General features: G+C 36.6%; 4 protein-coding genes across 4 annotated transcripts; 1 reads left to right on the forward strand and 3 right to left on the reverse strand.

Annotated features, from left to right (window-relative positions):
- Window positions 1–428: 428 nt before the first annotated feature.
- On the reverse strand, window positions 429–2,966 carry LOC121257459 (AP-1 complex subunit sigma-2). Its single transcript, XM_041158460.1, has 7 exons — window positions 2,791–2,966; window positions 2,117–2,203; window positions 1,464–1,555; window positions 1,245–1,353; window positions 1,105–1,140; window positions 821–907; window positions 429–738 (listed from the first exon to the last, which is right to left on the reverse strand). Exons 1-7 carry the CDS (start codon window positions 2,791–2,793, stop codon window positions 667–669), a joined length of 486 nt encoding a protein of 161 aa, XP_041014394.1. The 5' UTR covers window positions 2,794–2,966; the 3' UTR covers window positions 429–666.
- Window positions 2,967–3,864: 898 nt separating this feature from the next.
- LOC121257463 (pentatricopeptide repeat-containing protein At4g38150-like) lies at window positions 3,865–6,486 on the reverse strand. Its single transcript, XM_041158463.1, has 2 exons — window positions 5,392–6,486; window positions 3,865–4,244 (listed from the first exon to the last, which is right to left on the reverse strand). Exon 1 carries the CDS (start codon window positions 6,402–6,404, stop codon window positions 5,409–5,411), a length of 996 nt encoding a protein of 331 aa, XP_041014397.1. The 5' UTR covers window positions 6,405–6,486; the 3' UTR covers window positions 3,865–4,244; window positions 5,392–5,408.
- Window positions 6,487–6,586: 100 nt separating this feature from the next.
- On the forward strand, window positions 6,587–8,415 carry LOC121257462 (transcription termination factor MTERF6, chloroplastic/mitochondrial). Its single transcript, XM_041158462.1, has 2 exons — window positions 6,587–6,779; window positions 7,113–8,415. Exon 2 carries the CDS (start codon window positions 7,118–7,120, stop codon window positions 8,114–8,116), a length of 999 nt encoding a protein of 332 aa, XP_041014396.1. The 5' UTR covers window positions 6,587–6,779; window positions 7,113–7,117; the 3' UTR covers window positions 8,117–8,415.
- Window positions 8,416–8,531: 116 nt separating this feature from the next.
- LOC121257461 (probable L-type lectin-domain containing receptor kinase S.5) lies at window positions 8,532–12,431 on the reverse strand. Its single transcript, XM_041158461.1, has 2 exons — window positions 10,951–12,431; window positions 8,532–9,536 (listed from the first exon to the last, which is right to left on the reverse strand). The coding sequence occupies exons 1-2, from the start codon at window positions 12,200–12,202 to the stop codon at window positions 8,683–8,685; spliced, it is 2,106 nt and encodes a 701-aa protein (XP_041014395.1). The 5' UTR covers window positions 12,203–12,431; the 3' UTR covers window positions 8,532–8,682.
- Window positions 12,432–26,294: the final 13,863 nt, after the last annotated feature.

Raw genomic sequence — 26,294 nt, forward strand, 5'->3', positions numbered from 1 at the left:
GATTCGGTATTATTAGAGCTGTTACTATATGTACTAAATAAAGTACATGTTGGTCAGTTTCCAATTCTGTCGAGATACATTTCCTTCTAAGTTAAAAATACACTAATTTGCAGATGTGGAAATAAATAATAGGATGAAGAAAATCTTTATTTATTTATTTAATAAATGTATTCATTTATGAATAATCCAAAGGGAATAACTTAATTCACAAAACTAATTACAAAAAAAAATATCTTACAAACTGAGGCTTAATGGGATTAGACTGTATTTAGTATTACTCTCTAAATATTATTTGTCCGGCTCATTGAGCTGGTCGCTTCACAAATAGAAGATTGCATTATTTCATTTTATTTTTTAATTATAAGAAATGAAAATGCATCCGTGAGTCATTGCCTTGCAACTAGCTTGCTAAACATACCCTTGGAATGGTGGAATGGTATTACTTACAAAATACCTAACAGAAAAATGATCTCCAGTATCCGGAAGATGAATAAACCATATACAACATGTAATCAAGGGAAAAAGCAGAAAGGCAATAATCGTACAATCTTGAGAACACAAACAACAAAAAGATGCATTCCAGTTGTTAAAAGACTGACGGACACAGAATAACAAAAATACAGACAGCACTTCAATGTCGATTAGGCAACTAAAAACGCCTGCCCTCTACTTTGTAGCCTGAGCAATTATATTACTTATTGAACTGCGCTGCTCTTTCGCGGTCTCTACCAATGAATCCTAATAACCAACAGTATAATGCACTCAGCAAATGGTAAATTTGCCAAACAAAGGCATGAATACAGAGAAAAAGAACACGTACCTGCGCAGATATCAACCGTGCAACTGTCTTCTTGCTAGGCTCCTGAAGTTCGCCAGCAATCAATAGTTCATCCAGTATATAGTAGGCCTTCACGTATCAAACAGTGAATCAAATGAGCTTGCATTCACATCCTTGTTTATTAAAAATCCAAAAGAACAACGTGGTATTGTTACTGACTTAAGCTTGAATTATATACACGATGGCAGGTAAGTGGACTTAAAACCATCCTCAAATACCAGGATAACAGAAAAGCTGGCCATAAAAGGCACACAAAGTAGAAATACCTTGTGGAAGTTGAAAATCAAGTCCAGCTCACAGACCTGCAAAGCATTAATAGATTAGTGGGGTGTCTTATCCTTTATCAACGATCAAATAAAAAAGAGTGGACTGCTCTTATAAATGAGTCAGATTATGATTCACTAACACTGCCAAAGTATCGGTCCAGAATCTCCACATAATGATGAATTATTTCAAGAATCTCTAATTCGTTGTCTTCTTGATCAATGCACATGCAGAAATACAGGCTGGCATACCTGCACAGACGCATATTGGAATCAGCTCAGCGGCTCATATTAACGAAAAATAATATTTCTCAACAAAGAGATTTTCATCGTCATCAAACATGGTCATATTCTTGCATTACCTTTTATAAACAACTTTGTAACCTTTCCATTCAACAAAATTACACAGCTTGGGTCCTCGGGTAAGGATCACTCCACTTAGCTCCCGTATAACCTTCACAAAAAATGCAAAAAGTATATGCATATACATATATATCAATATTGGAAATACATGCAAATAATATTCAGAAACATCAGCATAAACAATACTCAGTTAGGAATGCAATAAACAATACACCTTATTTTACAATCAACCAATGCGATTGTCACTTCATTAAAAATAATTTCAATTTTCTGTAACTACCCACCATTTGAAATAGACTTGTAATATATTTTTGAAAGAGTTGTAAATTTATCATCAACCCTACAAAAATTATCACCCCAAAGATCAATAGTGGTTTTCTACATTATGTTCTTTTCTCAGCATTCACATTCATCTTGATAACAAAAAATCAAAAAAATATAATCTGATCGTGAATAAACGCATCTATTTCTCTGAATTATATAAAGCCTTGGTAATTGGGAATAAATACAAATTCACAATCAAGCGAAAGATTTAAGATCTATTTTTTTTTATCGGTAAAAAATTTATATTGATCAAAAGAGTAGGCAAAAGCCCAAGTATACGGGAAGAAAGATTTAAGATCTGAACTATACAAAAAAATGCGGGTGATACCTTAGTTCTTTCCTTCTGCGAATAAGGTGAATACCATTTTGTCAACCTCACTTTTCCTTGCCGACTAATAAGAAGCACAAAGTGAATCTACAACAAGTACAGGAAAATAAACCATTAAAGAAGCAGCAAACATAAAAACCTCATCATGCCCCGAACCCGGCAAAACTACTGCACAGTGGAAACGGGCGCGTAAAATTGTGGTCAAGATGGATAGATCTGAGTGACATGATTCTTGAGCTGACAAAGCCACCCAAATAGAGAACACTCTCAAATTAGGTCATAACCAGAACAGCCAATAGCAAATGCAAGAGTTTAGGCGTGATTTTCAAAGTTTTAACCGAATAAAGAAGCACAGATCTACAACAGTCAAAGCCAACGCAAGAAGAAATTTTTACGAACGAATACAACAGCAGCAGTGAATTTAAAATCTAAATTAGAAAAAAGGCAATGAAAGAGAAACAGATAGAAAACATATATATAGATAGATATATAGATAGAAACATAGATAGATAGAAACAGCCGTAGTCAACGACCACAATCGCATAAGGTTTCAGAGATATATAAGGAATTCGTTACTCATAAATTTCGAGCTGCAAGAAGGAGCTCCAGATCTAATATCCCTGTCATTCATATTAATTAAGCTAACAATTAATTCATTCACTCGCTAACAATACCATTTCTCTGGGTGTTTTGCAATGAGATCAAATGCCACTGCCCAAAAAGCTCAGAAATTCCTAAACCACACGCCAATTATACTCGCTGCTTCTTCTTCTTCTTCTCTGAATTCTTAAAAAGAGGCTACCCGACCTCGAGACGAATGCCAGACACCTTGTTACAGGCTTTAGCTGATAAAGACCAGATATTGGGCCCTAAAATTGCAGCAGAAATAATCACTTAGGGCCCACCTCAATCAATAATGAATGTATGAATATGTACGTGTATGTGTATGTATACGTATTTTATATATATAGAAAATATTAGTTAAATCGATAAAAATGATTAATTGAATTTTAATTTTTAATTTTTTTATTTAATAATTAAAAAAGTAAATATTAATAAATTAATATTTTTTAAAATATTTAAAACTGTGTAAAAAATATTAAAAAAATAAAAATATACATCTGCACTCATAGATACACTTCTTACGATTAAATATCAGTCCGAGTAGCACTGTCCTATATATATTAGTTGAAACTTGAGTTAATCATTCAAATACATTAGACTTATTTGTGATATGAATTAACAGATTTTCCTCCAAATAAGGTTGGAAGAATTTTCTCCAATTTATCTATAAGTATTTATTGAGCATATAACGTGTAAATACTTTTCTAAAAATTTTTAAGTTAAAAAATTATAATGTTCTTTCAATAAAAAAACGCATGCTTGAGAGACGTTATTTTTTAAAACGAATTCAAGGAATTTCCTTCCTTCCAACTTAGTTTGGAGGAAAACTTTATTTTTCTAAAAATAAATATGGTTGAAAATAAAAATAAAATAAAAAATTATATAATATGCTTGAAAATATACCTATAATAATAATAATAATAATAATAATAATAATAATACTAATACTAATAATAATAATAATCTATATTTATGTCTCATATTAGAGTTTTTATACAAAGTTGGAAAGGAGATTCTTCTAAAAAAAAAAAAAACATAAACCTAATTTGATTGGTGAGATCTGTGATCGCCGAGCAAGGGCAATAGTAAGTAGCTATGCATTGCCTGAATCCTATGTTGTTTACTTTTGGCATTTGCCAACAGCAAAGATATGCATTAGACACACGCTGGAGCACCACATGCTCAATACAACATAAACTCATCAGGCATCAATTACAATATAGATAAAGCAAATGTAATGAGGCAGTTCCTTCTTGTCTGGATCCGACTACCATCAACTTGGCAGCCAAAAAAAAAAAATTAAGGCAGACCGAATCACAGATATCTTCTAAGGCATTGAGAATTATCTTTGGTGAAGTTTGATCAGCATTTAACTATCTGTACGTTCATATCGTTTTCTTCACTTGGCTAGCTTGAATGAAACAATTCCTGACCCCTTGGTGCGCATAAGAAGCAGACTCGATGACCAAAGCGTTCGGCGATGGCAATTTAAGATGTCCATGTCCTACAAGGTCAAAGCACCTTATTTTAGAAACGGTGGAAACTTAGAGACCCTATTTGCAATCCAAAAGAAGAAAAATAAAAGGGAAGAAAAAGGAAAGAAATAAGATCAACCCATGATGAAAGTTTTCTCTAGGGTTGGTGAAAGCACTAGGCGCACTTACATGCAAGCGCTGCCCTAGAGCTTAGGCACAAAGCACAAACATGCAGGCCTGATTGAAGTGACACACACATGACAGTCAAGTGATCAACTAGTGAGGTTAAAGCGCGCTTTTGTAAATGCACTTAACTTTTGGTAAGCAGAGCACTTCGGCCTTGGTGCTTTGCACATCAGTGTGCTTTCACCAACACTAAGTTTCATCTCCACTGATAATTCTGGAACTAAATTACACATGTAACAACTGTAAATTGAAAGAAAGTGAACTAAATTATGCACTCATAACTCTCCTCCTCCTCTACCTCCTAATCTTCCTCCAAAGCACCATTGCTACTACTGGGACCACTGCCACCTCCCTTCTCCGAAAATTCGTATATACTATTACCACCACCAGACAGACAAATACTCACCACTGCCGCATACTCCCCTACCACCCACCCATGAAGATTCACTTAAGAATGGATGGTAACTTCTTGCAACATAAAAACTGTAGCACCATTTTCCTTCTATATGTTGAATAGAAAGTATTAGTTTAGAGATTACTATCATCACCGAGGATGACCATGGAAAGGTTGTCCAAGTACACAGGGTGCAAGTCCAACAGATATATAAATAGAGATGGGGGAATAGTGAAACATTAGACCAAGTGGAGAAGCAGAAGTATTTGCTGACCATACGCTCCTGCCTCCATATTGTTCAAAATGAAGGTTAGTATGGAGATATTTAGAAAATAATTTTAGTTGTTGTCTACTGCTAGTACTAGGTTGCAGAAAGAAAACCAGTGTGTCTCTTTAACAAAATACGCTACCCAGGGGATTAAAAATTCCATCAACCACATAAAGCATAAGAAATTATAACCACAAGTAACACAGCAATTACACTAATGACTCTGAATGAATGAATGTGATTCACATGCTGTCTGGCATGTGAGGATAGATAAAAGAAAAGCAAGGAAATATACTCATGGCAGGCGAGGATAGAAAGAAAGCCTTACAATATTTATCAGAAACCTCAAAAACGAAATGGTGCCTCTCGGCTTTCGTTCCCGAAGATAGCTTCCCAAACAGATGGATGTGTTGGCTTTTTCTCCATATATTCTTTAATAGCTTTCTTGTTGACGAAAAATCCCTTTTGCGTTAGGGTTGCAATTACGGTCCGAGCTTCTTCAACACCCTTATTCAAACACAACCTGGTGACCAAGCCCAGAAAGGTGGTGACATTTGGAGAATGACCAGCTTCCAACATCTCGATGCAAAAGGCAGCAGCGTCGTCCAACTCGTCGCACTGATACAGACCCTGTATCAAGACAGAGTAAGAGAAAGCATTAGGAGAAATGCCATTGTTTTGCATTTTCCTGAAAATCCTTTTGGCATCCTCAAATTTGTGGGCCTTGCAGAAGCCATCGACAACAGCAGTGTAAACAACAACTTCGGGAATGGTACCCTTCTCGCGCATTAAACCGAAGAGCTTCATGGCTTCTTGAACCAGGCCATCTTTGCAAAGGCCATCGAGCATGGCCACGGAATTGGGGATGAGACCCGTCTCCTTGAGTTTCTTGAAGATCTCATCCGCATCTTGGGGCGGAGGCGGCGTTGGTGTATCCGCCTTTCCTTCCTCTTGTTGTTGTTGTTGTTGTTGGAGCCGGTTGGGGAACTTTTCCCCCTTGTCGAATCCACCACCAGCACCAAGCTTGAATTTCTCAAGGAATTCAAAGCTGTCTTGGTCACTATCGGCAGATGGTCTTCTGTTGCGAAAATGAATGTCGAACTTTGAGTTTCCTTGGCCTCTCAAAGGCCGATTCGGAATGGGCTCCGGAGGAAAATCTGTGAGTTTTTCGCCACTTTCACTTCCACCTCCATCTCCACCTCCCGGTCTCACGGATCGTCCTCTGATGCCGCCGTCGTCTTCGAGGGAGCTAGAACTCAAACAGCGGCGTAATTCCACCCAACGGGGAAGGGGCTTCGAAATAAGCTTAGAAATCCGACCCTGAATTTGCAGCGATGCCATGTATAAGAATGAATCGATAAGACGACGAAGCTAGGGTTTAGGGTTTTTGTTTTCTCCCTTTGTTGTGCTCATCACTAGTCTAAACCCGGCATTGGAGGTTAAATGAGTCATTTTAAGTTCAAAGAAGAGGGCAATTACGGTAAAACGGTCAGCAGATAAGGCACATTCTTTTGAGGCTTTTCAGTTCTGTTTTGTGTTGGCTGAAACACAAATACTGCCCCTCCAATTGCCACTGCCTCCATTCCCATACCTCCCTGCTTCTGCATCCACCTCCGGCGCCGGCGATGGACTTGTAGATTAAGTGAAATTATAGAGGTTTTTTTGCACTTCTGCGTTTGATTGTTCTCCGAATGCTTCTTAGCTTTTAGTCAAAAGGTAAGTGGCTTTCGTCGCATATAGAAGCTGCCACACCTGTATAACCTCTTCCAATGAAGTTTTTGATTAATTCGTGGGGTGTATTCTCGAAGTAATTATTATATTTCCTTTGCTATGTTCTCATAAATCGTAAAATCTGCTATCTTTCTGTTTTGGGTTTTGGGTTTCTTCGGTTCGTGATGCGTATCATCATCATCATTTTCCGATGATTGTTTTTACGAATGAAATACAACATCCCTTATGAAAATCTCTCTATTTACAACTGAAAAACCTATAAATGTAGAGTTTTGTTAGCGTTCATTGATCTAAATAACAAATGTCACACATTGTTAGGGGATATGGAAATATGCAGCAGTCAACGTGGTAGTAGCATCATTTGGTTCTTCAGGGATAGAGGTTTTGATGATAAAAGTATCCAAGAGATGTTCAAAAAGTGCAAGCGCCTTGAGGGTGTGCAAAGTGACAACGCCTCCCAGAACTGGGCTTACCTCAAAAGCATTGGCATTCATGAGAGAAAGCTCCCATCTATTGTTTCAAAGTGTCCCAAGATACTTGCACTGGGTCTCCATGAGAAGCTTGTCCCCATGGTTGAGTGCCTCTCCACGCTCGGTCCAAAACCCCATGAAGTTGCTGCTGCCATTGCCAAATTCCCCCACATACTCTCCCATAGTGTGGAAGAGAAGCTCTGTCCACTTTTGGCCTTCTTTCAGGCACTCGGTGTCCCTGAAAAGCAACTTGGCAAGATGATATTACTCAACCCGAGGCTCATCAGCTACAGCATCGAATCAAAGTTGACAGAGATGGTGGATTTTCTTGCTACTCTTGGCCTTACCAGAGATGGGATGATTGGCAAAGTTCTAGCAAAAAACCCCTTTATTATGGGTTATAGCGTTGACAAAAGGCTACGCCCTACTTCAGATTTTTTAAAATCAGTAGGTCTTACGGAGCACAATCTTCAATCAGTGGCAATGAACTTCCCTGAAGTTCTATGTAGAGATGCGAACAAGGTACTGCAACCCAATTTTGCTTATTTAAAGAGATGTGGTTTTGGAGATCACCAGATTGCAGTTTTGATAACTGGTTTTCCTCCCATTCTGATCAAGAGCATCAGGAATTCTTTAGAACCTCGAATCAGGTTTCTGGTGGAGGTAATGGGTAGACAGATTGATGAAGTCACTGATTATCCTGACTTCTTTCGGCATGGGTTGAAGAAGAGATTACAGTTGCGGCACAAACTTTTGAAAGAGAAGAATATAGCTTGTAGCTTGAGTGAAATGCTGGACTGTAATCAAAAGAAGTTCTTAATGAAGTTTGGTTTGTTTGAAGGGTATGCCTAAGGTACTCTTCTTTTTCATGCAATTTTCTTAGAATTTAGGTTAGGTTGCTTTTGTAATTTATCTATTTGTTCTTGGATGTGGAGTGCATTTAACTATTACAAGGTTTTGGGTGCGTCCATTGAAAGCTTCCGACTTCAGTAACTGATGAAGTGACTTTCACTCGTTCAAAAAACATTTTATGATATATAGGACCATAGGTGCCCTGGATCCATGGGTGACCAACTAAATGCCGTGGCTACAAGCCTACAACATTGTTTTTTGAGTCTGAATATTTAAGAATCTGATCTGGCTTCACTGTATGCCATATTAATTGTTATTAGCTTATAGCAGGTGACACACGGTTTCAAACTTTCAAGCCTTAAGTTTTCGAAGAAACCAACCAATTAGATCGTAATATGCACTCCAAGACAGAATACAAGATGAACAATATGTTCAAGAAATCAACAGCATGCAGCATGCGTGTGTAAGGATGATCTGCGGAGAGTTGAGGAAACATTAATGCAACAATTCACGAGTTTACAAGGAGTCCAGAAAAAAAAAATGGGCATCTTTAAAAACATCCCATTTTAATGCAAAGGAGAATGCCTAAGCGACGACTCCTCCTCTCTGGGTGTTACGTCCTGTACATCCACATTAATCACATGAGAAAAACCTTGGGAAGAGAATGTTCCAGTTGAAGTTGTACTCTGATCAGTGATGCTCAAGGAAGGTCCCATGGAAGGCCATGTGAAGGCAGGTTTGAATGGAGGTACATGGGGAGCGGGCATAGTGCCGGCTATGATCTGGAATATGGCCTGCGTTTGAGGCCTCTCACTGGCAATGGGATGTGTGCATGCGAGGCCAAGAAGTAAACACCTCTTTGCTTCATCAACCACATAGTCTTTGCCAAGCCTCTCATCTACAGCTTCAAGAATGCTGCCCTCGCGGTGTAACGTCCAAACCCAATCGACCAAGGAATAGAGATGGTGGTGGTAATTGATTTGGATTCGAGGACTTCTGCCACACACGACCTCAAGCACCACTATCCCCAAACCAAACACATCAGATTCAGGCGTGGCTTTCCCTGTGTGGAAGCACTCAGGAGCAACATAGCCCAAGGTGCCTGCGACTCCACCTAATCCTAGTTCTGCGTAGGAATTCCGGTCGTTATCCAAGGCTCGGGCAAGCCCGAAATCACCCAGGCGAGCATTGTAGTCGGAGTCTAGCAAGATGTTGCTGGCTTTGAGGTCACGATGCACAACTTTCTGATCATACTCATTGTGCAGATAATGCAATGCTGACGCCACGCCGGCTAGTATCCTGGATCGGCGTTCCCAAGTCAAAGTGTTCTGGTTGGAACCCTGGTATAGTTGTTCATCAAGACTACCATTTGGCATGAAGTCGTACAAGAGGAGTAGCTTTCCTTTGGCGTAGCACCACCCTGAACACAAGACCCAGCTATATGTTAGGATGGCAATAATATATCCGCGATGAAAACTGGCACATACACATATTCAAGCATAAACTTTTAACATCTAAGAGTGGAAGAAAATCACATAAAGTATATCCATGACACACTTATTAAACATTTGATGTTGATAAGAAAATTCACACGAGCAACAATAATAAATTACTATGATACTCACTAAAGAATCTTGCAGTAGTATTACGTACGAGAGAGGCCAGAGGGAAAATATCATAAAATCGTTTGGATTCGAAAATGAGTTGAGATAGGTTGTGAATAGTAATGAGATGAGTTGAGATGGGTTGTGAATAATAGTGAGATTTGTAAATTAAAGTTGATGAATAGTAGTGAATAGTAGTAAAATGAATTGAGATGAGTTGAGATAGGTTGTGAATCCAAACCGAGAAGCGGCCTATTGGTTAAGGTCTTGTTTGTTTTCATGAAACTTTTCAACTTATCTTATCTCATTTAATTATTACAAATTTTTTAAATTTTCATATAAAATAAAATTAACAATTCAATTTTTTTAAATATCAAAATAAAAATAATATTAAAAAATATATTATAATAATATTTTATTTAATTTTTAATTTTAACCTCAACTCTCTCTCTCGTGAAAACAAAGCCTAAGTTGACTTCGTGATATATGGGATTTTAACTTAATTGGCAATAAAGACAAAAAAATACATTTGAAAATTATTGGAGATTCCAATACAGAAACGTACGAGTTTTCTCTTGCCAGAATATGTAAGCGTAGTACGTACTAAACTACTATTGACCAAGCAATCTTCCATTTAACCAAATAGAAAGGATTCTTTCGTTCAAGGGCTTTAGCGTTTTGATTATGCAGTAGTATTACGTACATAACTTGCATATTCTTGAACAGAGAATGATTCGTGACGTACGTAAATGAGAACAACTAGAATTCTGCGTTTCATCGAATGCAAGGATATATCAATGAAAATAGATGGTCAAATGGCCAACTTCGAATCCGATCTAATTATTTTTTTAAGGAAAAACGAATATTTATGATAGATTATTTGTGATAAAAATAATTATTCATGACGAAATTAAATTTATTTTGATAAGAAATAGATATTTTTACAAAAAAAAATAACGGATCACAATTAATAAGTTGTTTTGTAGTGTATTTCTTTAGGGACCACGCGAAAATCACGGCAAATAAAATCAGATGATGTTACTTTGTGGATAAGCTTGAGATTATCTTTGAATAATTTAAGTTTGTACGGATTGCAAGTTGTGACAAATCGTTCCCAAAAGATCAAAAACAGCAGGCCAGCCAGGGAGAAAAGTAATTAGAACCATACCCTACCAAAGAAGAACAGGTACAGAAATTATGAAGAAGATGAAGAGAAAGAAGTTTAATTACCAACTAAGCGGACGAGATGTTTATGGCGAAGGCGGTGAATAATGGTGAGCTCAGCCAAGAAATCATCTTTGCTTTTGATGTCATCTCTGGAGAAACGCTTGACAGCTATTTCACTAGCAATACCGTGATCTTTGGCATTCAGAATTCCTTTGTAAACGATCCCAAAACCACCTTCACCCAGCTTCATACTCTCATGGAAATCGTTCGTTGCCTTCTTTATATCTTTATACTTGAATTCCCTGGGCATCCCAGGCAACCATCTCAAGTGCGCATCAAAAACGTCCTTATCACTGCTACTGCTGCTTCTCTTTTTCTTGTTCACGTACAGAACACCGCACAGGATTAACAATGTCGCCGCCGGGACTCCAATCCCAGCACCTATCTTCAACCAAGTCAAATCACTTTTCCCGGGCAGAATATCTATCTCTAGACTCCATTTCAAGACGCAATTCAGCTGAATATTCGTACCATCACCTGTAGAAGCAGCAAACCCAAAGAAGGATTCTTGTCTGACGTAGTCTTTCAGGTTTATGTCCTCGCTGAGAAGAGGTTTTTCAGGCTTGGGCACCCCTTCTTTTGCCATGAAAATCTCCATCAGCTTGGACGCGCCATTGTACTGTACCCATACTGTGTAAATAACGGGATTTTCGGGAGATAATTTGATGTCATGATCATCGAGAGGGACGGTCTTGGCTGATCTAACAGAGTTGATGTTAAGGCCAATATGATTGTCATCTGGATCAATGTCCTCTTGCTTTCTGGTATCAAATTCTATGGCCACCATCTGGTTGGCGCGGTTCCCATCGGTTGCAGCGCTGGTGAGCCCAAGCCATTGCCCGTAACTTTCTTCAGGTATAGATATATCGGGGGCTATGAGAAAAGCAAGGCCCTCCCCAGCAGTCCAGTTTGCCTCTCTGAAAACATTTATGACGAAAGTCGAGTTGAAGGAGGCTGTATCATCGGAAGACCAGAGCCTGAAAGATCGTGAAAACATAGCGCGACCGGACTTGTTTCGGAGTCTGCCCAAATCATTTCTTGAATCTGGAGTTATCTGAAGGGCTTCAGAATCAGTTTCTGCAGAGCCTTTAAACTTCAAGTGCGGGTCGTCCCTAGTCTGATCAAAGTTTTCAAACGAGAAACGATCCCTTCGCACGACTGGTAGTACTTGAGCTTGCATGTAAGCTGGATGCAGAAGGCTGATCAGCAGGATAATGGCAACGGAAATTATCGAACTTCCATTTGAGATACCCATTTAATTTGTTTGAATATTTTTCGAGCGAACGAAGGAGAAGAATGCATATGGGGGGAGGATCAAATGATCGCACGTTGCTACCTTTAATTTCTTTCTCTATATTAATATTCTGAGTTTATTGCTTAGAAATATGAGTGGATTTCCCACGCCACCGCGTCAATCTATATGAATATATATTTGGACCCATTCCACGAAATTATATCTTGTCTGTTTCTTGTAAATCTAGGCGATCTGGATGAAAAGTAATGTTAATGTTCATCGCTAGTGAAAAATATTACTTATAACTCTTTTATAGCTATATTATAATTATATATAGAATGAATGATACTTTTGTAAAATCGATATTTATTTTCATCATAATAGCATGCTTGTATTGATTAATTATATATTGTAAAATCGTTGTGGATATATCATTACTCTTACTATATTGCACTACAACATAAATGAGTTTTTGTGATGGTTTGGCAATTGTAACAGTCTCCAAACCGTCACAAAACAGCATTTTCTGTGACGGTTTGTGAAAAATGTCACTAAAGGCAGTTGAGAAATTGTGTTACTTTCGAACGTATACATATTCACATTAGAATGTGCTCTGGACATTCGAAGGTTGAGACTACTTACGTGCGAACGTGAAAATTTTTAGCTCCAATGTTTGAACTTTAGTAATTCATGTTCAAACGTTAATTGATGTAATATTAAAGTTGGATATTTCAGATTAAAAAAATTGAGAATTGAACTACAATGATTTAATATTAAAGTTGGATAAGCTAACATTAAAAAAGATTGAGAATTAAAATTCAAAAACAATAGATATATTAAATAATATTATTCATTACATATGATAAAAACAAAGTACAAAATATGATAAAATTTTGTAAACAACACGATAAAAGTAAAAAAATACTCAGTACAAGTTGTTTACATATGTATTAAATTCGTCAATCAATGTGTTGACCTTTTCGTTTAGGATATCTAATCGATGGCCAACCTAGGCGGCACTCTGTTGTATAGACGCAATCTGTCGATCGATGTGCGCAGTAATATCTTAGACCATCGCATTAACCCAAGTAGGCCACGCGTCTCCCCTGATACATTTTAAATAGTTTTATATATCAATTACCTAAATGTTAGCTATTTAAATTATACCAAAAAATAAACATGATTCAGAATGATAAAATATAAATGAAAAATATCATTTCTCAAAAAAAAATATTCTATGTAACCAACTTAGTATATTTTGAGATTCTATATAATGAATAAAATATATAGAAGAATGTCAATATTAGCATCTTGAATGATTCCCAAATCTATTAATTAATTTACTCTAATTTGTTTCTATATGAATTAATTAATGACGAGAAACGGTACAAATATATACTTGAGTGAGAGATCAGGGACAAAGAATTATTTATATAGTGTGCTAAAATTATTAATTCAATTGGATGTATTATTTTTTATAAATTTAACTTAATAATTAATGATACATCATCTAGTTTTTAGATAATTAGAAGATAAATGAGGAGTGGATCATGACGTAAGTGGCTTATAGCTAGGAATAAATTAAGTTCCATATTTTGAAAATTACATAATATATATATATATATATTATATACGTATAGAAAGATACTGCATGGATATATATTTATTAATTATAAACTCAATTTGGAATGTTTATTAGTCAAAAATTCCAACCACCCAAGTTTGAATTCATTTTGGAGAACTGTACGTAAGTACTTCGAAGAAACGCGTTAGGTAATTGGCCACAAAGCATACAGAGAGAATTATATCTGTAATATTATTTATATATATAGATATATATATAATTTTCAAACCCGATTCGAGACGTGTGGTGTGCGGTGTATGAGAAAGAAGCTGAGTAGATTTTTCCTTTTCCATATAACATACAAGAATGAGGATCGATCGGGACGTGACAAGTATATAAGCATGGGCAGCTAGCTAGTCTTCACGCTGCATGGCCTTCTATGATCTGAAGCGACCAAGTAGATAAGTACTTTTATAAGTCCGACTAGTATTGCTTAAATGAAAAATCACTGATCAAAATGTGATATATTAATTAGTAGAATTCTGAACAAATTAAATATTCATGTTGGGAGAAAAAGAGAACAATAAATGAAGGTTTTGTTAATGGGATTATTCTATATCGGTTGTGGAAGTAGTTAGTAGTCAATTTATAAATATAAAGAAAAGTCTTATCTCTTGAGTTAGTTTTTGGGAATGATAGTGGTCCATGAACACTTAAACTGGTATTAGAGTTAAGGTTTACCAATAATTCGAGGGAGAAATGGGTTATGGTTGTTCCGACTTAGTGTTTAATGTGTGAGAGAGAGATTGTTAGAATTGTTTTATATCAATTATAGAATAAGTTGGTGGTCAGTTTATATCACCACCTAACATGTTTTACAGCCAAACTAATTCACTCGAGAAAAAGAAAGTGACAACCTGTCTTGTTTAATTCACATGTTCTAGGGAACGAAGCATCATGAGTAGATAGAACTTTAGCTATCCAAAGTGGAAATTAAAGCTGAACACATGCATCAGAACGAATCAAGGGTGGCCTTGTGTATATGGCTGCTACTCTTTATGGAACGTCGACAAGAATAAAGTAAAAAAGGCAAAAGCTAGCATAGCGGAAAGGACTTGATTCAGAAACTGTTCGATCGAGTTGGTCTGCATGCTCATCATGCATGCGCTGCCACTAGTACGAAAGAATTAATTAATTAGGTTGTCAACTTGTTCACTGTCTAGCTTTGACCATTACGTGTGTTAACATGTTCACTGAATCAGTACATGAACTATTGCTCCCTTTTGGCTCACTTGTTTTTTTCTTCTTTTTGGTATTTGTTTGGTGCCAAAATCTAGACCTGAGTCAACCCTTGGTGATCAGATGACCCCTAATATTATGTTGATCATGAAGGCCGTGTGCACGACCATAAAAGAGAAATGTTACATACTTACAATTACGAAAAGATTTTATAAAAATAAATTTATAAATTGATATAATTTTATATATTACGTTAAATTTATTTTATAATAAAAATAACTTTATAATTTAATATTGTAGCTAGGGATAAAAATATGTGACACGACCCGTTAACTCAATACGAGTACGACACGATAAAAGTGAATTAAGGTTGAGTGTTAACGGGTTCGAGTCAAAACGGGTTGACTCGTTAAAACATTATTGCTTAACGGGTCACTAACAGGTCAACCCGTTATGACCAGTTAAAAAATTTAAAATTACCCTTATACCCTTATGACCTAAAGGCTAAAACTTAAAAAAAAACAAAAAAAAAAAAAAAAAGAAGAAGAAGAAGAAGAAGAAGTAAAAAACCCTAACTCTAATCTAAGATTCTAACCAGCTGCCCCCATCCCCCCGTTTCACACTCTGTGTTTCTCCTATAGAAAGTCATCGCGACCACGCTGCCCCATGCGCCCCTCCAGGCTCGACTCCTCTTCACAGTGACACTGTGTCGCCACCACCCTCAAGTTTTCATCAGTCTTCACGGTGATGCCGGCCCCCTCCAGTTTCACGGTGACGCTGAGTCGCCCACGCAGACTTAAAGCCATGGATTCGCACTGCCCGCCACCCTCGCCCAGTCGCCTATGCCGCGCCACCCATTGTAAGAAGATTAGCTTGATTTTGGTTTCTATTATTCTATATTTGCTGTGTTGTACTCAGTGAATACTCGGTGTACTCCACTTTTGACGAGTTTCGTGTACTGTTGATCTGGGTTGTTATTATATATTTGCATTTAAATTGCAGTAGAGGGGCTATAAGGTCGAAAAAAAAGAAATTGAAAAAAAACTTTTTTGAGTTATAAATCTGTAGGAATCTAGGATGAACATAGAAACATTTACACTGGCAAGAATACCGATTTACCATCTGGAGAGCTATTTTTTCTTCCCCATCTGGAAAGTTTGCAGAGAGTGCCTAGAGGTAAGAGTAATAAGCATAAGTAGATAGAAGTGCCCTTAGATCCACGAAAAAACAAAAAATAGGTGAGCAGAGGAATGCCAATGGAAAAATAATATAATTTAAAATGTAATGACATGTTGCTATTGCACCAAAATTATAGAGACAGAGCACTTAAGAGAGTTAAGTATGAAGCGAACAGTATTCTTAAAACACAATATTCATTATCCTAAAAACTAAGAACATGTTTGCAAATTTGGAGAAAAAGTGGTGTTTGCACTTTGCGTTTCTATCTGTGAGACTCGTGGGGACCATTGATAAGAAGTTTGATGGTTTCTTTCCTTTTTTGGATAGATGGAAAAGTATTTTGTGTCAAAATGCGTTGTGTTGAAAGTTGAAGGAAAATGAAACTTTTTTGATTGAGAACATGATCTAAAACTCTTACCTGTAAACCATCCTCATTCAGCTTTTTAATTGCAACCACAATTGGATCGCCCTTTTCAATTGCAGGCTTGATTGAACGTGCTAATGCTTAAATTTTAATACATTTTTATTAAGCTTTACACTAGAAGAAGAAAAAGAAGAAGAAGAAAAAAAAAAAAAAAGATTCAAATGATATTGATCTTGCTTTCATCATTTCTATTATCTGCTATAAATTGTAGTGCTTACATTTTAATACATTTTGATTAAGCTTTACACTAATAATGACCATTTTAATGGACTAGTGTCACTGTCCTACTCTTATATATAATGTCACTCTTATATTTGTTCTTGTTGTTTGTTGTCAGATGAGTTTGGCAACAAGAAAAAATGACGATTTAATTGATTTGGATCCGTTTGACTCACAAAGTTTTCAAAATGAGGGAATTAAAGCAAAAAGACGGAAACGGTTAAATGTGTGGGCTTTTTTTGAAATGGTTCATGATTTTGAGATCAATGATGGCAAGCCATGAGCCAAGTGCAAGATGTGTGGAGTTACTTACATGGCAGCAAGTAAATATGAAATCGAAAATATGAAGCGTCACATTGACACATGTCCTAGGAGAAGTTCGCGAGATATTGGTCAGATGATGTTATCACAAAATAGTGAAAATATTTCAGTAAGCACTCCTAAATTTGATATTGAACAATATAGAGAAATTTTGGCAGCTGTCATTGTGAAGCATGAATTGCCTTTTCGGTTTGTTGAATATTCGGGGGTGAGATCTTTACTACAATATTTGTGTTCAGATGTTCCAATTATTTCTAGGAATACTGCCAATGCTGATTTGGTTAAGATGTATCATCGAGAAAAAAAAAAGATTAAATAGATGTTAAATGATTCTCCTTGTAGAATTAGTCTAACATCTAACTTGTGGACTTCTATAACCACTAATGGTTATATGTGCATTACAACACATTTTCTGGATAAGAATTGAGTTCTGCAGAAAATGGTTTTGAACTTTTCTTTTATGCCACCACCACATAATGACACATCTTTATATAAAAAAATTTATAATTTGTTATGTGAGTGCGGAATTTAATACAAGATTTTTGCATTGACTTTAGACAATGCTTCTTCTAATGATGTTTCAGTAGAGTTGTTAAGAACTCAATTGAACATTAAGAAAGTTCTTCTTTGTGATGGTGAGTTCTTTCATCTTCGTTATTGTGCTCATATTTTGAATTTGGTAGTACAAGATGGGTTAAAAGATATTAATGTTGCTATCCAAAAAGTTCGTAAAAGTATTAAGTATGTCAAAGGATCACAAACAAGGAAAGTAAAATTTATAGATTCAACAAATCAAATGTCTTTGGATAACAAAAAAGGGGTTGAGACAGGATGTCCCCACTAGATGGAATTCTACTTTTCTTATGCTTGAGAGTGCTCTTTTCTATCGTCGTGCCTTTACTCATTTGGAGTTGACTGATTTCAATTTTAAGAATTGTCCATCAATATCTGAGTGAGAAAGAGTACAAAAGATTAACTATTTATTGAGAGTTTTTTATAGAGCCACTTGTAATTTTTCTGGGATGAAATACCCTACTGCCAATCTCTACTTTTCATCAGTGTTTTCGATTTATTTTACATTAAAGCGACACTCTGAGAGCCAAGATGACTACATGAAGAGAATGTGTTGTAAAATGCTTACTAAGTTTGAGAAATATTGGTCCGAGTTCAATGTGTTGTTGGCTATAGCAGTTATATTGGATCCTCGATACAAGCTTCATTTTGTTGATTTTTCTTATACAAAGCTTTATGGAGAATGTTCCATAGAGTATATGAATGTTCAGAGTAACATCTCTTTTCATAGAATATGATTCTTCTAGTGCTCCCACAATGACATGTTCTACCGCAACTTCTGATAGCACTGTTAATAGAGAGGAAAGTCAGTCTTCATATGATAATTTTTTATTGGAAGTAATATCAAATAGTATTTTTTGTTTAATGATTTATATTATATTGTTGTTTCATATCACGTATTAGCTTGAAATATTTTTATTTATTTTTTGTGTACAGGAATTTGACGCATTTAAACCTGATGAACTTTTTGCCCATATGAAAAAAAGTCAATTGGATCTTTACATGGATGAACCTAGGGCAAATAGAAATGCAAATATTGATATTCTTTTCTTTTAGAAAGGAAATGAATTTCGTTATCCTGATCTTACTCGTATGGCTCATGACATTTTGAGTGTTCTAGTTTCTACGGTTGCATCTGAATCTACTTTTAGTGTTGGTGGGCATATCATTGATCAGTTTAGGAGTGCACTAAAAGCAAATATTGGTGAAGCATTAGTCTGCACTAGAGACTAGTTATATGGCGATGAGCAAGGTAATATTATTTTTATTTTATTGAATAAATGACTGTAATTTTTTAATAATATAAAATTTTACTGATGTCTTTTTTTTAATAGAAACACAAGAAGTTAAATTGGATAAGTTAACCGAAGATGTAATGGAGTTGGAGAACAAGGGCAAGGACTTGGAGGATGCTCCACCTCATTCTTCAAGTTCTAAATTTGTTTAGATTTGTGTTTTAATTATATGAGATTGTAACATTAATATATATACTATGTGTGTTTTGTTTATTATATTTGGGATGTAATTTTAATATATTATTATAATGTGTGGATTATATATGTTTGGATTGTAATTTTAATTTTTAGACTTGTAGTTAATTTTTTTATATAGATATTATTTATATTTAAATATTTATAATCAGGTCAAACGGGTCATGTCGTGTCGTATTGTGTCTATTCAACCCATTAACATAAACAGGTTGGAACGGGTCGGGTCGTGTCGTGTCAACCCGTTATCTTATCGTATCGTGTTTGTGTTGATCTATTAACTGTAATGTACATACTCTGACACGACACGAACACAATCCGTTAACATGATTTGACACTCCTAATTGTAGCATATCAAATCATATCAATTTATAAATTTACTTTAATAAAATCTATCAAGAATATCATGATAAGTCCATCAATTTTGGAAGCATGCTCTCTATTTCCTCTTGCTGATTTTTAAAGACACATTTCCCTTTTACTTTTTCAAAAGCGAGAGATATGTCTAGTCAAACAATTCAAGTCAATTCAACAAACTCTAAAACCCCATTTTCCAGGATGGCCGTGGGTTTGTTCTGACTCAGAGAAGGAAAGGGATCAGACAATTCACATAAGAAGAGATAAAATAAATTTAAATAAAAATTAAAAATTAAAAAAAATATTATTTTTAATATTATTATTATCTTAAGATTTTAAAAAAATTAAATTATTTATTATATTTTGTATAAAAATTTGATAAAATTATAATAATAAAATAAGATGAAGTAAAACTAGTTTAGTATTCGATTTTCTTCCAAACAATTCTTTATATTATGTCTACCTAATTTTTTCTTTTATTTCAATTTTTTATTTTCCTGATCAATGGCCACATTACCTTTAATTCGTCAAGGTTGAACTTTCGCTTTAAACTTTTATAATTTCATGTCTCCCACATTTAGTATGTTATTGGTGCACTTGTACACATGGCTGACTTCAACTAATATTTCATTGATGCTAAGGATGTAAAAATAGTCATAATAATGGACAATTTTATGTAATTTGATGCTAGATCTAATAGTATATATATTAATTGATCATGCAACGTATTGGTACGTTTGATTATCAAATTCATCTCAACTCATCATTACATTTTTTTTTAAATTCTAACACAAAATATAATAAACAATTTAATTTTTTCAAATTTCAAAATAATAATAATATTAAAAAATAATATATTATTATCTCAACTCAATTTAATTCAACATCCAAACGCAGCCTAACTCTCTCTCTTTTTTTTTTTTTTTTTTAATCTCTATATTTCACTTGAAATCGATACTATTCGATGATTTGGAAATATAGTGTATTTTGATCATTTCATTTACCAATTTAATTAGATTTTTTTTTTTTTTTTTGGCATTGAATTAGCCCATTCTGTTATGTCTTTTACATGGGCAACATTAGATATGGTGCACCTCTCCCATATGTCTAATTTCTCTCCTAATTACACTAGAAATTAGGACCGAAAATGAAAGTAGTTCATCATGTTGATTACAAAACAGACAGCTCCATGGTCAAATGGGAATTGTTCAGCCAAGTCCAAACAGAGATTGGATCACACATTGAATTACACAAAGCCAAGGAGATGTCCTCCACACCCTAGAAATCCAAAGTTCCAAACTATATGAGATTCAAACTCAACTAATGATCTACAAATTAAGAAGCCAAAATGGAGATTCCCTGGCAAAAGAAAAACCCAACCGAAGACCATCCTCATTCATAGATTGTAAAACCAAACACACACACACACAAAAAAACCATGATCAACTAGAAGAATGCTTGATAAGATTAGCAAAAGAATCGCTTAAAAAAAAAAAAAAACCAATTCACAGCTGGTAATCATCTGAGACCAAATAAGACATGGTTGCAATAGCAGCAGAGACTCAAGCTGTATAAATTCTTTCATGTTGCAAAAACATGCCAAACTCTTTGTAGTTCTTATCCAAATTTGAGAGGAGCGCAGGAGAGGACTGAGCTCGGCTCAATATGGGCACTGGTGGGTCAGCTTCAACAGGGAGCGCACAACCATACACACCCGGCTCATCTGCCTCTGAAGCTGGTGAATAACAAACACCTCTAGCAGGATAATAACACCATCAAAGGAAGAAAAAGCTAGCCATGTGACAGTCCAGACTTTTCGCACACTTCTTTCTGCAATCCAGTCCTTGCCACATGGCCCACATCATAAGTTTCCAGAGATTTCGCCCCTTCATCTACAAATCTTGAAGCCTCGTGACAGAGTATTACGTCGGGTAGTATGGGATTCTAGATAATTGGGGGATCTTACAACATTAGTTCGTTCTTCTAATATAACAGTACTGCTCTTGGCATTTCTCGTCCATCGTTTCAATATATATAGGGATGGGAGATCAAGCACATTGGTCCCTTTAAAAACTGCCAATAAAAGAAGACCTTTCTTTTTTTTTTTTTTTTTTAAGAAGAAAGAGCCGGTAGCCACACATGACTCCGTCTCAAGTTTATTAATAATCTCTCACTTATGGTGGAGGAAAACCGTGGTAACAAACCAGATAATTGAGATTTACAAAAAAAAAAAAAAAAAACCAATAAAAAAACCAACCCAAGCATCATAATCCAACTAAACCAAAACCAAACCAATAAACGAATAAATGAAACAAAATAAACCAACACATAAACTATACTATAAGATTAGGAATACTGATTTTATCCATCCTAACCATGCCTCTCAAATGACGTGGGAAAACATCTCCTTCCTCATATCTACAATTCAAGCCAGCTTTCTCTTGTTGAGACAAAAAATCCGCAACTTGGTTAGCTTCCCTATAAATATGTTTAATAGAGAAAAGTATTCCATGAAGTTCCTTATTAACCTCTTCCCAAAACTCCCAAAGGTACCACACCGTACAGCTACCAGAATTGATCCAATCAACTATTACCTTTGAATCACACTCAATTTCCACATTAATGAAATCCATTTCTTTACATAACTTCACCCCCTCAAACAAGGCCCGAAGTTCAGCCTCATTATTAGTACCCTGACCAAAAAAACCAGAGAAAGCTCCTTTTACCTTACCATGGCCATCTCGGATAACACCTCTGCCCCCACAAGACCCCGGATTACCCCTACAACTCCCATCAACATTCAGCTTTATCCTTTGAAGATTGGGCTTAGTCCACCGTACAATACGTTGTCTACGGATCTGCGTCTGCACCATAGGAATATCCAAAGAAGCAAGAACCTGTGCATCACTAACCGAAACAGAATCCACTTTTGCATGCTCAGCCATCAACATTCGTAGCCAATACTTAATAGACAACTAGACACTTTCAACAGATTCCAATAGACCTTCCATGCGCGCCTTGCACCTGCATTGCCATAGTCTGTATGAAATAATCGTGGGCAATAAACCAATCAGAATCCCCTTTTGAGACGACTTCTTCGCTATGGCAAACCAAGTGGAAACTCGCCCCCACCATGTACCTGCAATCATCATTGGCATCCCCATTACCCGTTCCGCATGAGCCCAGACTTGAGACGCATATTCACCCGAGCATAACACATGTGCCAACGTCTCACATTGCCGATTCGTGAAACAATCACATCTTGACGCCAACTTGATACCACATCTGATCACTTTATCATCCACAGGAAGACAATTAAACCTCACCCTCCACATACATACATTTTTTTTTTTTGGTAAGAGTTTATGCCAGATCTACCCCATTTCAGGAAACTCTGCATGTTTTATCCGAATTACATCCCATGCACTAGCTGTAGAGAATACACCATCTGAAGTTGGCTTCCAAATGAGAACATCCGTCCCTTCTCTCAGTGTAGGTAAACAACATAAAATCTCCCCCATAGTCTCCACTCCAACCAACTCCTCTAACTGCTCTACGTCCCAGCCATTCACATTCCAACACTCTTGTATTTTAAGGAGAGGATTTACAATTGTTGATTCACGCAAACAGAATGGCCCTGAATCAAGCCGTTTATCATACCAAAAGGACACCCGTCCTTCTCTCACCCGCCAACTAATATTCTCACAAACATCCGGCATTACTCTCATAACCGACCTCCAGAATCTCGAACAAGCTAGAGAATTTTTTATAAGCAATAAATGACCACGTTTCACATACTTCGCTTTGAAATAGCGAATCCATAGATTATCCACAGCCAACAATCGCCACACAAACTTCATATGCAAAGATCGTTGCACATCCCCAAACTCTCTAAGACCCAAACCCCCTTCCACAATCGGCATACACATTTTATTCCAAGAGAACAATTTCTTCTTGGCCTTACCATCCACATCTCCCCAAAAAAAATTCGATAATATTGCGTTGATTTTCCTCAACGTGACCCTCGGAATATCCAGCATCGCTAACAAATGCGTTGCCATACACGAGAGAACGTGCTTCAAAAGAACTAACCGACCCCTTTGAGAAAGCAACTTAAATTTCCACCCCGCCACCTTCTTAGGAATTTTTTGTATAAGAGGCTCAAGAGTTCTGGCATTAAGACGACCAGAGACAAGAGGAACCCCTAGATATGTCACAGGAAAATTCCCTTCAACAAAACCGGAACACCTCAACAAAGCCCGCCTACGTGCCAAATTAATATGCTTGGAAAAAATACATAGCTTATTTTTCCTTGCTAATTTGTTGCCCAGACCAATTTTTATAAAGTTTCAAAGTTCTTAACAAAATTCAAAATGACCGTATATCACCATTTGAAAAAATTAGAAGATCATCCGCATAGAGTAAATGGGAAATCAATGGTGCTCCAAGCGGATGATAAAACTTACCAATGCTTCCTCCATAAATTTCTGATTAAAAAGTCAAGAGAAGACTTCTTCCATAATAATGAAAAGGTAAGGCGAGAGAGAGTCTCCTTGTCGCAAGCCTCTAGTAGGTTGAAAAAAACCTTTATAAGTACCATTCAACATAATAGAATACCACGGAGATTAAATACATTCCGCAATCAGCCTGCAAAATTGACCATTAAAACCAAATCCAGCAAGAACCTCCAACAGAAATGGCCAATGGACTCTATCATAAGCCTTCACCATGTCAATTTTCATCATAATATTCCCTCCATTATTTTTTCTATGCATCAAATGTACCATCTCCTATCCAAGCGTAATATTTTCAAAAATATTACGTCCCGGGATAAACGCTCCTTGCTCCTGTGAAATCAGCTTAGGCAACAAATTTGTCAATCTTTGAACCAAGATCTTAGAAAAAATTTTATAAGCCACCGAACACAGACTGATGGGTCGAAACTTGTCAAAATTTCTTGGATCCGGCACTTTTGGAATCAAAACAATGTAAGAAGAAGAATAAAACCTCGGCAAAGAAGCCCCATTAAAAAACTCTCTTGTCGCTTCCACCACATCATCCTTCACTATCTCCCAACAAACTATATAAAAACCAGATCCAAAGCCATCTGGGCCCGGCGAGCTGTGTTTTGGAATAGAGAATACAGCTACCCGAACCTCCTCAATCGAAGGGGCATCACAAAGCCGATCATTATCCTCTTCCGAAATCAAAGGCTATATTAAATCTGCTAACTCAGCCTGATGCACATTCGGCATCAACGTGAGGAAATTTTTGAAATAGTCTAGAGCCCCCTGATGAATCTCCTCCGGCGTTGCTAACGTTGTCCCATCCGCTAGACGCATGGACGACACAACAGAGGCCTTCCATCTTTGACTAACTGAGGCATGAAAAAACCTGGAATTTTGCTCCCCTTCTTGAAGTCATTTCCGCTTTGATTTTTGTGCCCATCTACATTCTTCCCTAGCCTTCCACTCAGCTAATTCCATCTTAGTCAATAGGAACTCTGCTTCCACTGCTGGGACACGTGCTTCTTGGAGCTGAAAATCAAGCAACTCCATTTTTTCCTCTAGTGCCTTTATAGTGAGATCAACCCTGCCATAAATATTTTTATTCCAAGTTTTCAATGCCACTTTAAGCTTCTTCAGTTTAGCCGCCAACCTCAAAAGACCATGACTACATTCTGGTTGCACCCAAACATTCTCTACAAACTTAATAAAAGACTCATGCAAGCACCACATATTTTGAAAACGAAAAGGAGATGGCCCATACGACGATCTCGGCAAACTCAGATGCACCACCATAGGACAATGATCAGACGTCTTCCTCGTTAAATATTCCATAAAAGCCAACCCGAAATTAATAGAGAAATTGATATTTACCAAGACTCTATTTAGGCGAGCCCAACTTCTTGAAGATCCCACATGACCATTACACCACGACATCATTTGGCCCTGAAAACTCATCTCCACAAGACCACAAGTGTCCACACAGCCATTAAATTCCGTCATTGCCAACAATGACCTTGGGTTGCCCCCAATCCGTTCATCATCCGAACGAATTGCGTTGAAGTCCCCGACCACCAACCATGGAGACTCATTAACCTGAACATTTTCAAGCTCCTCCCACAGCTCTCTACGCTCTATCTAAGAGCATTTTGCATAGACAAAGGTCACCATAATACGGTAAGAAGCCAAACACAGCCATCCCGAAACCGCTTGGTTTGACATATGCACTACTCCAAAATCATATATCTCTTTTCAGAAAATCCAAACTTTTCCCCCAAAGATTCATTACAGCAAAATTTAGGAAACTCCAAATACGAAGCCAAACGATTCATTCTCCCAGCATCCTGGAATGGCTCCAAAATTCCCACAATACCCACTCTGTGTTTTTTGAGTAAACTCTTAAGGCACTTTCGAGAAGTACCCAAGCCCCTAAGGTTCCACACCAAAATTGTATCAATCATAAATTAAGTTTAGAGATGCGAGTAGCAACCCGCTGTGATTGTCGAACCCCTTGCACACCCTGGGCTTTACTTACAAGTTTAGTAGTTTCCGGTTCAGGCTCATACGCTTTTTCTTGTATCAATAATCCCACAAGTTCATCCTCTGCCCTATCGGACATATAGTCCCTGATTTCTTCAACAGGCAAACGTCGTTCCGATCTCCTACCATGACTCTCCATTTCCAAAACCGTTGAGACCACTTGGTACTGTCCACCCTCAATCCCACCCTCAGCAGAGTCTGTCAG

This window comes from Juglans microcarpa x Juglans regia, chromosome 3S (assembly GCF_004785595.1).
Source record: "Juglans microcarpa x Juglans regia isolate MS1-56 chromosome 3S, Jm3101_v1.0, whole genome shotgun sequence".
Classification (NCBI taxonomy): domain Eukaryota; kingdom Viridiplantae; phylum Streptophyta; class Magnoliopsida; order Fagales; family Juglandaceae; genus Juglans; species Juglans microcarpa x Juglans regia.